Source organism: Typopeltis vanoorti, chromosome 3 (genome assembly GCF_054136105.1).
Source record: "Typopeltis vanoorti isolate ZY-2024b chromosome 3, IOZ_Tvanoo_1.0, whole genome shotgun sequence".
Classification (NCBI taxonomy): Eukaryota; Metazoa; Arthropoda; class Arachnida; order Uropygi; family Thelyphonidae; genus Typopeltis; species Typopeltis vanoorti.
The window spans coordinates 172764764-172780806 of record NC_143551.1 but is presented as its reverse complement, the minus strand read 5'-3'; the positions used below and the strand labels follow the sequence as shown (position 1 = coordinate 172780806).

The 16043-nt window shown below is 38.2% G+C and overlaps 1 protein-coding gene across 5 annotated transcripts in view; it reads right to left on the bottom strand.

Annotated features, from left to right (window-relative positions):
• LOC150108743 (twitchin-like) overlaps positions 1 to 16043 on the bottom strand; it is a 2666638-nt gene that overhangs the window by 1043439 nt on the left and 1607156 nt on the right. For all 5 annotated transcript variants that reach the window (XM_090390962.1, XM_090390961.1, XM_090390964.1 and 2 more), the window contains one exon: positions 5718 to 5999. In XM_090390962.1, coding sequence (XP_090247088.1) covers positions 5718 to 5999 — 282 coding nt within the window. The remainder of the gene's footprint in view (positions 1 to 5717; positions 6000 to 16043) is intronic.

Below are 16043 nucleotides of genomic sequence, written 5' to 3'. Positions count from 1 at the left end.
GGTTTAGTTCAATAGTCAGGGCCTTGTCATCTGAGCAGATTAATTTTGCCCTGTTATATAGTGTTTTTATCACCCCGTATTGTTGTGAGGGGGGGGGGGGATTGCTGGTGAATGTATCTGCCAGTGTAGGTGGGTTTTCTGTAAACAGAGAAAACCAAAGATCCATCAAGCTGGCGGGTGATTAAAGTGTCTAGGAAGGGGAGGGTGTTGTTTTCCTCTAAGGTGAACTGGACTCTGGGATGTTGGTTGGTTAAGTGTGTTAGGAAGGAGTGGAGTGTGTCTGAGCCATGTGGCCAAATAGCAAACACATCATCCACATAACGAAGACAAATAGTGGGTTTTTGTGGGGCGGAGTTTAAGGCTTTCTCTTCAAATGTCTCCATAAAGAAATTGGCCAAGGGTGGTGAAAGTGGTGAACCCATTTCTGTCCCCTCTATCTGTTTGTAGAACTTTCCTTGCCAAACGAAATAGCCCGAGTTCATTGTGAACTGAAATAGGGCCGAGATATCGGGAGGAAACTTGGCTTGGATGAGCTCAAGGGTTTCTTTGAGTGGGACATTAGTGAATAGGGAGGAGACGTCAAAACTGACCATTATGTCAGTGTGTTGGAGTGTGAGGTTTTCTATACTGGCTTTAAAGTGGGCTGAGTTTTTTTATTTGTGATGGTGTGTTGCCAGTGTAGTGTGTGAGCGTTTTGGCTAAATGTTTGGCTAATTTATATGTGGGGGAATCAATGCCATCCACTATGGGGCGCAATGGCACATTTTGTTTATGTATTTTTGGGAGTCCATATAATCGGGGGGGGTCTAGAGTTATAAGGTTTAAGTTTGTTGGTGACTTCCACAGGCCAAGAAGTGACTTTCTTAAGAAGTCTGTGGAGAGTTCTAATCTGAGAGCAGGTCGGATTGTATTCAATGGGGAGGTAAGTAGTACGGTCTAGTACTAAAGCATTTAGCTTACCTTTGTAGTATTTTTGATTGAGCACCACAGTGGTGCTTCCCTTATCAGCTTTGGTGATTACTATATTTTTGTTGTTTTTCAATTCTTGTAGGGCTGCATATTCGTTTTTGGATAAGTTGGTTTTTGGAGGTTTGGCTTTAGTCAGAACACCGACTACATCCAGTCTTACGTTGTTGGCGATATGGTTAGGCAGGTTGCGAATCCCATGCTCTATTTGGATCATGATTTCTTCAGCAGGTATCCTTTTAGGAGGTAGGGTGAAATTGTGACCACGTGAAATTGCAGTGAGTGCTTCAGGCTTTAAAACTGCCTACGAGAGGTTGACTACAGTGTGGAGTGGTGGCTGTGGTAAGGAAGTAGAATTCTTCGTCAGGTTTTCGTATTTTTTTACATGCCGACTACGTATTTTTTCGAATTCTTTTCTTGCGATGAGCATGAGATGTCATGAAGTATCGATCATAGATCACGGCCGAGTGTATTCGAAAGCTCTTCCTCTAGCACCTGTAAGGTTTTGTTTTCGTCGGCAAGGAGAACGCGCGTCGCGGTAATTTGTTCTCTTAACAGGGCGAAGCTAGTGTGGTTATAAATGCGTAGAGCTTTCTCTGAAGTAAAACGGTGCTTCAATTTGACACAATTAGGGATCACTTTGTTATCCAGGCAGCATTTTAGGAATGTCAGACGATTTATTTGCCTCGATATCTTCAACCTCAATTTGCCGTATTGACGGGCCTTTCGTGTGATTGCATCTCCGTGGATGATCATGATTCTAGTAGCAAGGCTGATACGTTGGTTAGACATAACTGGTAATTAGTTTACGGAATTAACAACGCAAATAAAGTATATTAATTAAAGGTAACTTTAATGAATCACTTCTATATTTCGGCAACGTCACATTGCCATCTTCAGGAACATAAAGATATGGTATGTGCATGCAGGCACTAACAAAACCAAATGAGGAAGAAAGCAAGAAACTAATAGTGTTCCTAAAGTCCTAATGGTGCCCTCTGGCAGGCTAATTTGGTAGTCTTGGCTGTTGAGCTGAAGTTCTCATAATGTAAGTCTCCCAAATTTGGGGTAGTTTCATGCACCCAAATTTGTTGAGGTTAGGAACGTTTTTTAGAGCTGCTGAAGATTCTTTGAATAATCTTTCGTATTTAAACTTGCTGCGATGAATTATTTTTGTTTTTTTCCAACGAATTTTATGGTGGGTATCTAAGGCATGGTCTGCCAGCCCAGAGCGGCTGTACTGGTGAAACCGGATGTAGTATTTGTGTTCTGAAATCCTGATATTAGTTGTTCTGCCTGTTTGGCCAAAGTAGGACAATTTGCAGCTGTAAGGGACCTGGTATACACCAGGTAGGTCTAGGGTAAGTGGTTGGTCTTTGGTAGAGCGGATAAGGGATGCCAACTTTTTATATATCTTTGGAATATCGATATGAAGAAAGATTTAGGGAATGCAGCTTGAAAAGATGATGGAGACATCTCAATATCATGCTGAGACATCTCAACATGATAAATTTCCAAGTTGGTAAATGATTGTTACTGGGTTAATGTGGAAAAAACTTTTCAAATAATAGAAAAAGGGAGTGACATCCCTGGAAGATGTATAAGGAGAGTGTAAGTAGAAGCATAAGGAGCAGATTCTTTGCATAGAAAGTGGTAGGTAAGTGGAATTCATTGCCTAAGAATGTAGTGAAGGCATGTTGAACAAGTATAAAGAATAGTTGGATGAGCTTTGTGTGTAACAATGTGTATGGCCTCTGATGAGTCTTGACTCCATGTTGTTCTATTGTTAATAATAATAGTAATAATAATAATTATTATCATTATAATTTAACAAGGTGATAAATGTACTGGATAGAGGAGATACATACATCATCATTATCAAATTCCTGACATGTATCCTCACAGGTGTACAGGATATTATGATAGTACTATGTGAAAAACATACATCGTTACTAACTTCCTATCAACAATTTTCCTCCAAATCAATCTGTTATCTGTCAAGATTCTTTTTGTTTTCTAAAGCACTTTTACTGCATCAATTCACCTATATCTTGGTCTTCCTCTGGGTCATTTTCCTGCCAACCTGGTAGAGAACACTTGTTTTGTTAATCTTTCATTTCCCATTCTGTTTAAGTGACCATACTACCTGAGATTAGCTCTGCTAACACATTCCTGGATGTTAACAATATCAAGATCTTTCCTAATATCCTCATTTTTAATATGATATTGTCATTGAAGCCATCTGTTCACGTCCCTAATCTTTCTCAGGATTCTCATATCTGTGGTCTCTAGTCTTTGTAATTTTACATTTATATATATAGAGGCAGTTTTATATTTAGATTTTTCAAAGTCTTTGATATTATATTACAAGAGACTGGTAATTAAACTGGAATAGATGAGGTTAGATAATAGATAATCATTATAGATTGAAGACTGAGTATCTGATAGGTATTAGTAAGTTGTGTCTGGGCAAGCAATAATCCAGACAAAGAAAGTCACTAATATGTCCCAAGCCTGTTTTGAGACTGTTCCTGTATGCTTAAATTGTATGTTAATGATACTAGGAAAGGTGGAAAGGTGATATGCATTTATCTGCAGATGATGCAAAGTTGAAAAGAATTATGAGGAACAGAGCATAAGTGATTTTACAAGAGACTTGAATAGATTGGGTGAATAAGGAAGTAGTGGACTACTAATTTAATGTTGCAAGGTCTAAGATTTTAAAATTCAAGGAGCAATGATAGGATGTAGAGTATATGTATAATTGGTAAGGACATTTTAGAGGATGTTGAAGAGATAAGGGATTAATGGTGGAACTAGATCTAAAATTTTAAGTGAGACAAATTACAATAATTGGGCCACACATGGCCCAATTATTGTAATTATTGTGCCCAGATTTGGTCACCTGGTTTGCAGAAGGATGAAGAGATGTTGGAAAGGGTCCAAAGGTGACTGACTAAGGTAGTTTCTGACCTCTGGAATGTTGAGTATGAGGAAAGATTGAGAAAATGTAATTTGCAGAGTCCGGTGGAGAGAAAAAAGAGGGGGAGATATGATAGAGACCTACAAGTTGGTAAGGGGTTGTTATAAGATCAATGGTGGAGACGTTCTACAGAGAATAGTGGGAGATCAGGGGAGAACCAGAGGTCATCCCTGGAAACTGTATAAAGAGGGTGAGTAGGGGAGTGAGAGGCAGGGTTTTTTCATGCAGAGTTGTGAATGATTGGAATGCCTTTCATGAGAGTGTGGTGTCTGCAATGAGTTTGGGTGTGTTTAAGACACGGTATGATGATATGTGTGTGCGATAAAAGGACCTCCCAGATGAGTCTTTGACTCCATGAGGTCTTGGGTAATAATAATAATAATAATAATAATAATTGTGATGACATCACAGTGGATTGTGATAATGATGCAGGGGATACCGATGTGTACAAGTAATGAGATTATGGTTCCATTGAATAAGACCTTGATCTGGATAAAGAGATATTGGAAAGGATTAGGAGATGATTGACCAAGGTGGTTTCTGGATATTAGAAGCACAACAGTAACATACTTAATTAAAAGTAACATACCCCTCATTATACTTTTTAACCTATTCACAGTTTTCACGTTCACAAAACCCTATGGCAATGTATTTTACTCATCATATAAAACTCCTGCCCCTTTTCCTTCCTCTGAAGAGATGAATTCTCATTTACCCAACTCTCTCTGCCATTGCTCTATGAATAGTGCTCTCTCTAATAATCTAGTAAAATCCCCTTCACTAACTAAACATTCATCTCTTATTATCACTTTTCTATCTACCAAACACTTCAAATCACATTCCCTCAACTTATAAAACTGATATCCCAGAGCCCAGATACTGCCTTTATTCATACCTTGCCCTCTCCTTGAAGTTTTCTCATGTCTGCAAAAGAAGCGTGGTCAGATAAAGGACTATAACCTCCTTGTCTTTTCTTCTTCTTTTTATCAATATCTGCCTCATTAGAGCAGATTTTCTGTGTGATTTTTGGAGCATACAATTACAGATAATAGAAATTAACTTCAGTGCTAGTTCTTTCAATAGAATGAAATAACAAGCAGCAAACATTTAAAAATATATCATTTATGGAATTATATTTGTAATTAAATAAAATATGAATTACACCAATCAAAGAGGGGAATTTTTTCATATAGGTGCATGTTTTACTTGAAGATTACATTTGCTTCAGTAATGATAACATAAGAAATGCTACCTAATCAAAATATATGCATTTGTAATAAAGCAAGAAATTTCACTTCCAGTTTAAATTTGTTTAATTAAATGCTATTACTTTTTTATCTAAAGAGATAAACAATTTATTTCACAGTTAACTACAAAAGCAGAAATACTATAACTATATATATATATATATATATATATATATATATACACTAGGGGGGCTCCACCCCCCCCCTGACACCTATGCCACCCAATCCCCCCCGAGTTCCACACTGGTAGACTGGTTTTCCTTGAATTCTGATGACTCACATATTGAAGACTCGAAAGAGAGGCCCCCCCTATGCCTCCCAACCCCCCGGAGTTCTGGACTGGTAGGCGGTTCTCCTTGAATTCTGACTTGAATTTTGAAAACTCGAAAGGGTTCCTCCCTTACGTTTCAAGCAACTTAACAAAAAATGTGACACAAAAATTTTACAAAAGAAAGGCTTATCATTTTATATTATAGAGTAGATATATATATATATATATATATATATGAAAAATTCCTTACCCATTACAGTAACATTTGCAGATGCAGACGTCTTTCCTGAACTATTTTCTAAACTGAGAGTGTATTTGCCAGAGTCAGATCGTAGTGAAGTAGAAATTTCAAGAATTGTTTGATTAGGTGTGGAAATCACTTCAACCCTAGTATTTCCAGCCACAGACTTATCCTTGATTGTCCAAGTAATAGTAGGAGTAGGTTCTCCTTTAATGGGAATGGTGTAATTGATTGGTCGGCCTACTTTAATTTTCATGTCATGAAGGGCAGTCTTATCAAGTGAAGGAGCCACTATATAAAAATAAATTGGCACTTTAAAAATAGATAATTCATATTTTTTGCAAACATACAGAAATTAATTACTGCAAATTGTTAATGATACTGAGCTTTTTTTTCATGCAGCTAAATTGATTTTGCAAATGATTTTCATTATAACAAAGGCACTCATTATAACAAACTACTAAACAGCATCAGCTATAGTGGCATAGGCAGAGTGCTATTTTATTGGAAATTCACTGTAGTAACCTGGCAACTTCAATAATCTGTTTAGGTGGTTGCTAGGTTTGAGAAAGCTGAAATTAAACATTTTTTTGGAATTTTCAGAAAGATATAGTTGGTATAAAATCAATAAATGCAAAAATGTGTTTAGTCTTAGATTAAATTTCATTACAGTGTATTTATAAAGATTATTATTATTATTATTATTATTATTATTATTATTATTAACATCTGACCTCCACTGGAGTGAAAGCACTGATTGTGGAAAGTCTATACTCTTATGCAAAACAATCATTTAACTGTGCATTATACTGACTTACAGTTTATGCTCTCACCACACTTTCATGTGATGCATTCATACACCAGTCACTCACCATGCAAAGAACCTGCTTCTTACTCCCCTGCTCACACCCTCCATATACATTCCCTCTAGTCATACCCATGTCTCCTTCTACTCTATGAAAAATCTCCTCTGCATTAATCTGATAACTTCTCACCAACTTATATGTCTCAAACATATCTCCTCTTGTTCTTCTATTCATAAGACTCTGTAAGTTACAATCCCTCAATATCTCTTCCTATCTGACATTCCATCCTCCTGAAAACCAGGTGACCAAATTTGTGCACAGTAGTCTATATCTGTGGTCATACCAGAAGACTCATCTGGTTTGACCAAAGCCTTATATAAAGGAACTAGACCTCTTTGCTTCTGCATGTCAACATTTTTGCCATAATCCATTGGGATGTTCTTACAATTTTAGTAAAGTGACTCTAAACTTCAAGACTTGTCCACCATCACTCCCAGATCGTTCATCTCCTTCAAATTTTCTCTATTAATAATATATTCATCCCAACTTTGTCTACCAAATTTCAAGATCTTGCACATAGCAGCATTAACACGTTCACTGCCAACTACGAGTATACTCGTAGTGGGTAAACCTGCTTCACAAGCCAGCTACGAGTATACTCGTATGACGCTTACCGCCGGGAACGAGATTATTGTAGTGACCTTGAAGAAGTGAAATTGCTTGGCTTGTGGGGCTAGCATCAAAACTGTGTATTCTCATAGACTGTATATGCTCTGTACAAGCCAACTACGAGTATACTCATAGGATGTTTACCTCCGGTAACGAGATTATCGTACTGACCTTGAAGAAGTAAAACTGCTCGGCGTAGGGGGACAGACCATGCCAAAGTAGCGTGGCAGCGAACATGTTAAACTGATACTTATTTAGCATTTCGTTGTAATAGTTCATCGACACTATTTTGAATAATGGCAGCAGTGGCAGTTAAAATTGCAAATGGTGTATCACCAAGTCCTCCTCCATTTAAGGACTCCATTTTGTGTGATATAATATGGGATTTTGTAGCATACGGGACTTGTAGAATGTATGAGTCCCAGTGGTTGTATATGTAGCAGGTGAGAGAAGGGGAAAGACATATATGTGCAAAATGCAGGCAATGGGAGGAACTTGATGAGTTAGAGATGATTATAACTGACTTCATTGAGTCAGAGGTGGGAGATTCTCCATGTGGAGAGATGAGTGGTATGATAGAGCACAAGAATAGCAAGAGAAATATGAATAAAATAATGAGATTGGGGAGTGTGGATAGGTTGAATGATTGTGAAGTTTTTGGAGATGGTCTCAAATGCGAGGATAAATGGCAAATAAGAGTGACTGATTTGCAGAGAGAGAGAGAGAGAGATGAGCTGAAAGAGCAGGTGGAATGTCTAGGAAATGAGATGAGAAGTGTGAAAGATGAGATCAGGCAAATGGAACAGATGAATGCAAGGCGAATCAGAGTAGGTGCAAGAGAGTTATGAGAATGGTAGAAGAGGAGAGAATAGAAACAGTAGAAGAGAGAGAATGAGAGAAAGTTATTAGAATGGTAGAAGAGAAGAGAATGGGAACAGAAGAGAGTGAATGAGAGAGAGTTATGGGAATGATAGAAGAGGAGAGAACAGGAACAACAGAAGAGAGGGAATGAGAGAGAGTTACGGGAATGATAGAGGAGATAATAGGAACAGTGGAAGAGAGGAATGAGAGAGAGTTATGGGAACGATAGAAGAGGAGAGAATGGAAACAGTAGGAGAGAGGGAATGAGAAGAATGTGAGGGAACACTGGAACCAGGGATAGAGTGATGTTAGGAAGGCAGGTAAGTAGGGGAACACAGAGAGAAAGTGTTAGAGGAGAGAGAGAGAGAGTGTTAGAGGAGAGAGAGAGAGAGTGAGGGATGCATGTGAGCAATCATGGAACAAAGTGGTAAGAGGTGTAATGTATGGGGATTCAATGATCCATGTTGTGCAAGACAGGATGCATGAGGAGTGTTTGCCTGGAGGAACGATAGAAAGTATGGCTATGGCAATTAAGAGGGGTGAAAGGGTGGATGAGATGATTGTGATGGTAGGAACGAATGATGAATGAGAGGTAATGTAAATTGGGCAGCAAGAGATATGAGATTCTTGCTTGAGTTGTACAAAAGAAGATGCATAGAGGAAAGATAGTGTGCCTAGGTATGATAGTGACGAGCTGAGCAGAAATGCAGTAATATTGAATCACATAATAGCTAGAATGTGTCCGAAGAGAGAATTGGAATATGTGGATGTGTGGAGGGCACTTGAGGACAGAAAGGAATTGTATGCGAGAGAATGCTTGCATTTGAATGAGGAACGATTTAGGCACCTGGAGAGATTGCTGTTCTGAACGAGTCACGAGTCGGTGTGTCAAAGCAAGGACACTAGAATGCCAGGGGTGGATGGTAGCAGGGGTGGCCTCTTCTGGGAATGGGTAATTGGGAGAAGGGGAACGACATCAGGTAACGGTGAGCCCAGTGGAGTCTAGAGGGGATAAGGCTAGGTATAGAATCAGTGGCATTTTTATGCTTTATACTAATGCCAGGAGTATCCGGATTGAAGGAGAGTAATTGGTGGCACAGATAACATCAGCATGACCAAAGATTATTGGGATCACTGAGATATAGTTGACAGAAGAGGATATAATAACAGAAATAGAAGTAGCAGGGTACAGCATTTTTCGGCTGGACAGGAAGGGAATGAGTGGTGGTAGAGTACTACTTATGATAAGTGATGACTTATGTCCTCTAAGAGTGGAAGCTTTGGAAGGCAGTAACACTAGTTTTGAAAGCATATGGTGTGAAGTGGAGGTGGGCAAGACAGGATATTTACTGGGGTGTTGCTACAAACCAAGGAGCACAGAGGGTGTGGACCAGGAGATGTTTAGGCAGTTGAGCTTGGCAGGTGCAAGAAGAATGATTGTTATTGGAGATTTTAACTACAGCAGTATAAATTGGAGAGAGGAAGATGCATGTAGCAAAAGGAAATGGAATTTATAGATTTCTTGAGGGCAAATGTCTTAGGCAACATGTACTAGAGGGAAGAAGAGGTTCAAGAGTTTTGGATTTGGTCATAGCATCAGAAGAGTTGATAATAACTGAGATAACATCTCTCTCTCACCAGTTGGAAAGAGAGAGAAAGTGACCATGTGGTTTTGACTTGGAAGATTAATAGACATGCAAGAGTATCAAAGAGATTGGAAAGTATGTGGAATTATAAGGAAGGTGATTATAATAGTCTTAGATATCAACTTGGGAAGTTTCATGGAGGGAGGAATTGGAATGCTGGGGTATCATTAGTGCTTGGGAAATTGTGAAGGAATATTTGGTAGCACCAATAGTAAGCCATATTCCACAAGTGAAGAAGAGGACACAGTTTGGTGTAAAGTGGATGACAAACAACATTTAACAGGAGCTGCATGCAAAAAAGAGGCTATGGAAGAGATATAAGGAGACAGGTGAAGAGAAGATGCATGAAGAATATATAAGACACAGGCCTGGAGAGTGACTAGTATGGTAAAGAAGGTGAAACTGAAATATGAGAACAGATTGGCTCTAAGATCCAAAGAAAATCCTAGGGAATTTTTTAGCTATGTGGCCAGTAGGAGGAGAAATGATTGCGGAAGAATGACATTTTGGATAAAAATGGGAATAGAGTGACAGATGCAGAGAACATAGTGGAATTGTTCAATTAACACTTTTTTGGAGTATTTCATCTGGGAGGAGTAAATTTTAATACCAGAGGGATAGGGCTGATTCGAGGGATAGGTCAGGTTCCCCTTGTCATCAGGAATGATGACAAGGGGCCATCTCTATAAATTATAAAAGGAAGCTGTGAGCAAGAGGGTGAGGAGTGATTTCTTTGCATGGAGGTAGGTTGAACTATGGAATGCATTGCCTGATAGAGTGGTGAGAGCAAGAATGGTAAATGAGTTTAAGGTGGGGTATGATAGACATTGTGTTTCCTAGGAAGGACCTCCCGCGATTGGTCTTTTGACTCCATGGATGCCTGAATAATAATAATAATATACTTATTTTCTCCATTTTTCTACTCAGTCTACTCAGATCCTCCTGCAAGGCCACAACATCTCCTCTACTTCACACAGCTCTTCTCAAATTTGCATCACTGACAAACAACTGCACATCAATTAAGTTGGTCCCAATGTCATTCATATACAACTTAAATAATAATGGTCCCAAAGCAAATCCCTGTGGCACTCCACTAGTGACCTTCTGCTTTTGGGATACAACTCCTCTATACCCAACCTGATGATACCTACGCAATGGCCAATCAGCTATCCAACCAATCTGTCATTGAATTTAGGTACTAGCTTGTCCTGTGGCAGTTTATTAAAAGCCTTTGAAAAATCCAAGTATACAACCATATATGCAGCTCCTTTATCGAATGCATATGTCACTTTGTTGTAATATGTAAGCAGATTGCTGAAACAAGACCTCCTCTAACAAATCTATGTTGGCTATTACATAAAGAATAATGCTATTAACCCACTTCTAAATCCTAGTGATCATAACCTTAATACAGACACAGTTTGACCTATAATTTGTATCCCCAGTCTTACCTACCCCCCCACCTTTGTGAAGCAGAACAATTTTTCCCCCTTCTATTCCTTTGGGTCTTGCCATGGTTCAAAATTCATGTTAAGCAGTGTGCCAAACATGCCATTAATGTGTGGCAATATTTTGTCAAGTCCTATGCCTTATTAACATGAAGTTTACTAAATTCCTCACATCCCACCTGCTTATTCATCATCAGTTCCCTCTTCCTCCCTACCCTCTACAATTTAACTTCTAATGATGTTACCTTCATGAGAATGAAATATGCTGATAAGCTTCTCACTTAATGCTTCTGCTATATTATTATTATTATTATTATTATTATTATTTGACACCTCCAGGGAGGGCACTGCATCACAGACAGTCACAAAGATCCATGCCCACAACGGGATTCGAACCCACAGTCTTCTGGCTGGAGAGTGAATATGCTAACCACTTGGCCAGCGAGGCTATAAAAATAAAAGGGCAGCGTGAATGCAGACCCTAGCTTCCAAAAATTTTGCGATTTGGGTCTACCCCAAATTGGGAAAGTGGCAAAAGTCAACCACCCGTGTGTACTATGGGTCAGTCTCTTTCCTTCAAGATCAAAGTTTCTTCAGCACTATGTAAATATCCCCTGCATTGGTTACCAATCTGCCAGTATCATTAACCAGCATCATCTTCCCACAGTCATTTTTGTTTCTATTTGCCACATATTGAAAGAACTGACTAGGATTTTTCTGAGCTTTATTGGCTAATTTCTTCTGATACTGCACTTTTGCTGGATTGCTCTTTGTGCTCTTCACATAACTGATCTTTACCAACATTCATCTTATGTTGCCTCCACAGTTCCTACTTCTTCCAGATTTCATGCTTAATCCATTCACCCATTTTATTCCTACCTTGTTTAGCCCTTTCACTTTTGGAATATAATCAGATCATTACTGCTGTTCAATTATAAAAAAATATATTAAAAAATTAAACAATGCAAAAAACATTTAAACAATTTTAAATATAAAAAAATTGTAAAAAGCATAATATTTGTTTCATCCAACTAAATAATTTAAAAAAAAAATTATGCAATTCCTATATATATATATATATATATATATATATTGGTGAAGCCTCTGCTATTAAAGGCTCAGAAAAAGTTAAGTTTGAGGGCAGTTAGTAGTTGGAAGTGGATCAATTGTTCAACGCTGTTGACACACACTCTCCCTTGATGAGCCTTTGGACTCCCTGGAGGTGTCACATAATAATAATAATATATATATATATATATATATATTATTATTATTATTCAGGCCTCTATGGAGTCAAAATACTCATCGTGTGAGGTCCTTCCTAAGAACATAAAGTCTGTCAAGACTCATCGAGGGGAGGTCCCCCTTAAGAAACACAAAGTCTATCATACCACTCCTTAAACTCATTGACCGTTCTCACTCCCACCACTCCATCAGGCAATGCATTCCACGGTTCAACCACCCTCCACACAAAGAAACCATTCCTTACCCTCTTGCTCACAGTTTCCTTTTGTAACTTCCAGGGATGGCCTCTTGTCATTACTCCTTCCCGCTGTTCAACCAAGCAAAAGAACTCCCCAGTGTCAACCCTGTAACCACCTCTCAACAGTTTAAAAGTCTCAATCATATCACCTCTCCTCCTTCTTCTATCCACCAAACTCTGCAGTCCACATTCCCTCAGCCAATCCTCATAACTATGCCTGTACAGTCTGGAAACCATCTTTGTCATCCATCTTTGTATCCTTTCCACAGTTAATTTATCCCCTTCAAATCCTGGGGACCAAATCTGAGAACAATAGTCCAAGTGTGGTCTGATCAGAGACTTATACAACGGAATGATAACCCTCTTATCTCTGCAGGTCAGTGTCCTTCTCATAATTGCAGCAATCCTCTGTGTTACCTCCACCTTTGCAATATGTCCCTTGAATTTCAGGTTTCTATCAATCATCAATGCCAGATCGCTTGTCTCTCCTACTTCCTCCAGTATAACTCCTCCCATAGAGTACGCAGCATCCCAGCATCCCTCTTCCCCCATTCATTGGCCCATCTATCTAGCTTATTTAAATCCTCTTGCAGGGCTACTACATCTGCGCTATTACTAATAATCCTTCCCAGCTTCACATCATCCGCAAACAACTGAATATCCCCTTGCAATCCACTGGCAATGTCATTGATATAAAGGTTAAACAATATAGGTCCTAGCACTGAGCCCTGTGGGACCCCACTTGTAACCCTCTGCTTCCTTGAAACTGCTCCACCATACACAACTCTCTGATACCTATCAGACAGTCAATCTTGAATCCAGTTGACCAATCTGACATCCAGACCTGCTGCAACTTAAATATCAGCTTATCATGTGGCACCCTTCCTGCATTATTTTGTTTTTCATAATGAATTTGGACAGATAAGTTCTGTAGAAAGAAATAATAATAATAATAATAATAACAAAGCCTTAAAATGCTTAAGTATTCTACAAGATGATTATCATGTTTCATAACAAATATATATCTTTAACAAATAAAATTTAATAGATATATTTTAAAATTAACAGATTTATTTGCCTTGTGGATTTGTTAATTTTGGAATAGCCCCATTTCTAGTAAGCTTATCTAATGTAATATTAATATATTTGAACAAAAGCTACATAAAATTTTGCAGAAATCATAATTATAATAATAATGATTTCTGAAATATTATAATGTTTTGAGAAAATGTGCCCAGGGGTTGACATCTGCCTTGCCATAGTTGTTTAATGTTAGTCATATACTGGCCCAAGTTCCAAAGGAGAGAAAGGAAGGCAAGATGGTACTATTTCTAAAGCCTCAAAAAATTCCTCCACTTCTACCATAGTAGAACCTTGTGTGGGATAACATTCACAAATAAGTCTCATTGTCCAGTTCCCTATTCTGATATTTGCCCACATCACTCTACTTGAAATTGCCTGCCATTCAAGAAGATTAGCCTCATATTTAGTGTTGAAGACTATGGCTACTCCTTCTTTTCCTTGATTGTCATTTCCCGAGTATAACATTTTGTATTTATTGCTCAGAAAGATCTCACCAGTTTTTGTCTTTTTTGTTTCAGTCACCCCTATTATGTCGATCTGGTACTTATCCAATTCCTCAGCTTGCTCCATTTCTTTGCTCAGGCTTCTTTTGTTGATAGTACTGATCTCAAACTCTGATGATATTGAGTTGGGGCATGTTTTAGGATTTGTTCCAGTAGCTGACTTTTTGCTGTTCACCCTGGTTTCCTGGCAAAAACAATGGGGGCCTTGTTTAACCAGGTGACACCTGAGCTGGCATGAAATTCTGTCTTGTTGTACCATTATTTTGATTGTGGTTTAAGCCAATAAGAATACAATGTGGTTGGCTAAATCCCAAATTGCCAGCCCATCCTCGTTCATTCAGTATCCAGGCAGATACCTAACAGGGTGCACCACGAGAAGGTGAGGATTGGACATTAGGTCATAAACCCTGGTCTGCATTCCTTTAATGGCTATGTAGAGGTCTCCTCTCAGTTACACAGCTTTGACCCTTAAGCACCACTTAAGCATTGATTTGTGTACTAATTAAATATATATATATATTCAAATCCATGCAGGAAGCGAGTCCCATTCTAGACCCATTGATGAAGTGGCTTGAAAATATTTCATGCTTTGTCTCTATAGTAGGTTTTCCAGACTATATAAAATATATATGCATAAAATATTAAAAATAAAAAATCCTTAGCCCCTCCCCGCTCATGCTACTAAGGTTTAGGAAAATTTTTTGAATAGGAGCCCACATAAAAAATATAATAAAAAATTTGAAAAATGATGACTGTCACAGAGAATACTATTTCTATCAACTCAATCCTAACAATTTCTTCAATACTTTAAAAATAACTGTTGATATGCATACAGGTGTGAATGGAAATATCTTTCTTAGGACTCCCTTTGTGAAAAGACACTATCAAACTTCCATATTACAAAAATCACATTAAATCGCCAGTTCATGGGAACATTACTTAAACATAATCTCTATAGTGTTATTAATATCTAGTCTACTCAACACACCTTATCAACCTCTTGCAAATAATACTGCTGGATTTTTCAATAACAGTTGCCAAAATACGTGCAACACTGTTACATAAGTTAGATCAAATGGGAATTAATATGAGGCTGATGGCATGGCTGGGGAAGGGGTGATTAACAGAAAGACAGACACAGAAGGTGGTATGTGGAATCAAAATGAATGAGAGTGAATATGAGTGGAGTGACTCAGGGCTCGGAACTAGGGCCACTAGTCCTTAAACGTATATTAATGGCATAGCAGAAGATTTAAGGAGGGTTAGGTTATTTAGTTGTTTGTTGATGATGCAGAATTTGAGAGAGCAATAGTTGATAAAGGTGATGTAGATATCCTGTGGGATGATTTAAAAAAATTGATAATGTGAACAAAGAACAACTGCTGTCAATTTAATGTTGCGAAATGTAAGTAATGCATGTCAGAATGAAGAGTTTACATACCATATTTGCTGGCGTATAAGACACACTTTTTTCTTTGAAAATAGATCTGAAAAACAGGGTGCATCTTATACGCCGATACTAAGTTTTTTATTACTTTCATTTCTGGAAATTTTCTCTGTTCCAAGTTACTGATTTCTTTCTTCCTTCCTTGCATTGTGTGAGAGCATTCCAATTACGTAGAGTTCAGTAGATGCATATGCGCTGTCATCGACGATCACAGCTGTTAAATCACAGATATGCTGCTAAATTTTCTCTAAATTTATTGGCAAATTATGCCTGAAAAATGTCAGCATTGCTACAATATTGCATACAAGCTACGTTGTGTATGCTAAAAAAAACCATGGAAACAGGGCTGCAGAGAGACATTTCGGGCCACCCCGACTGAGAAAATGATA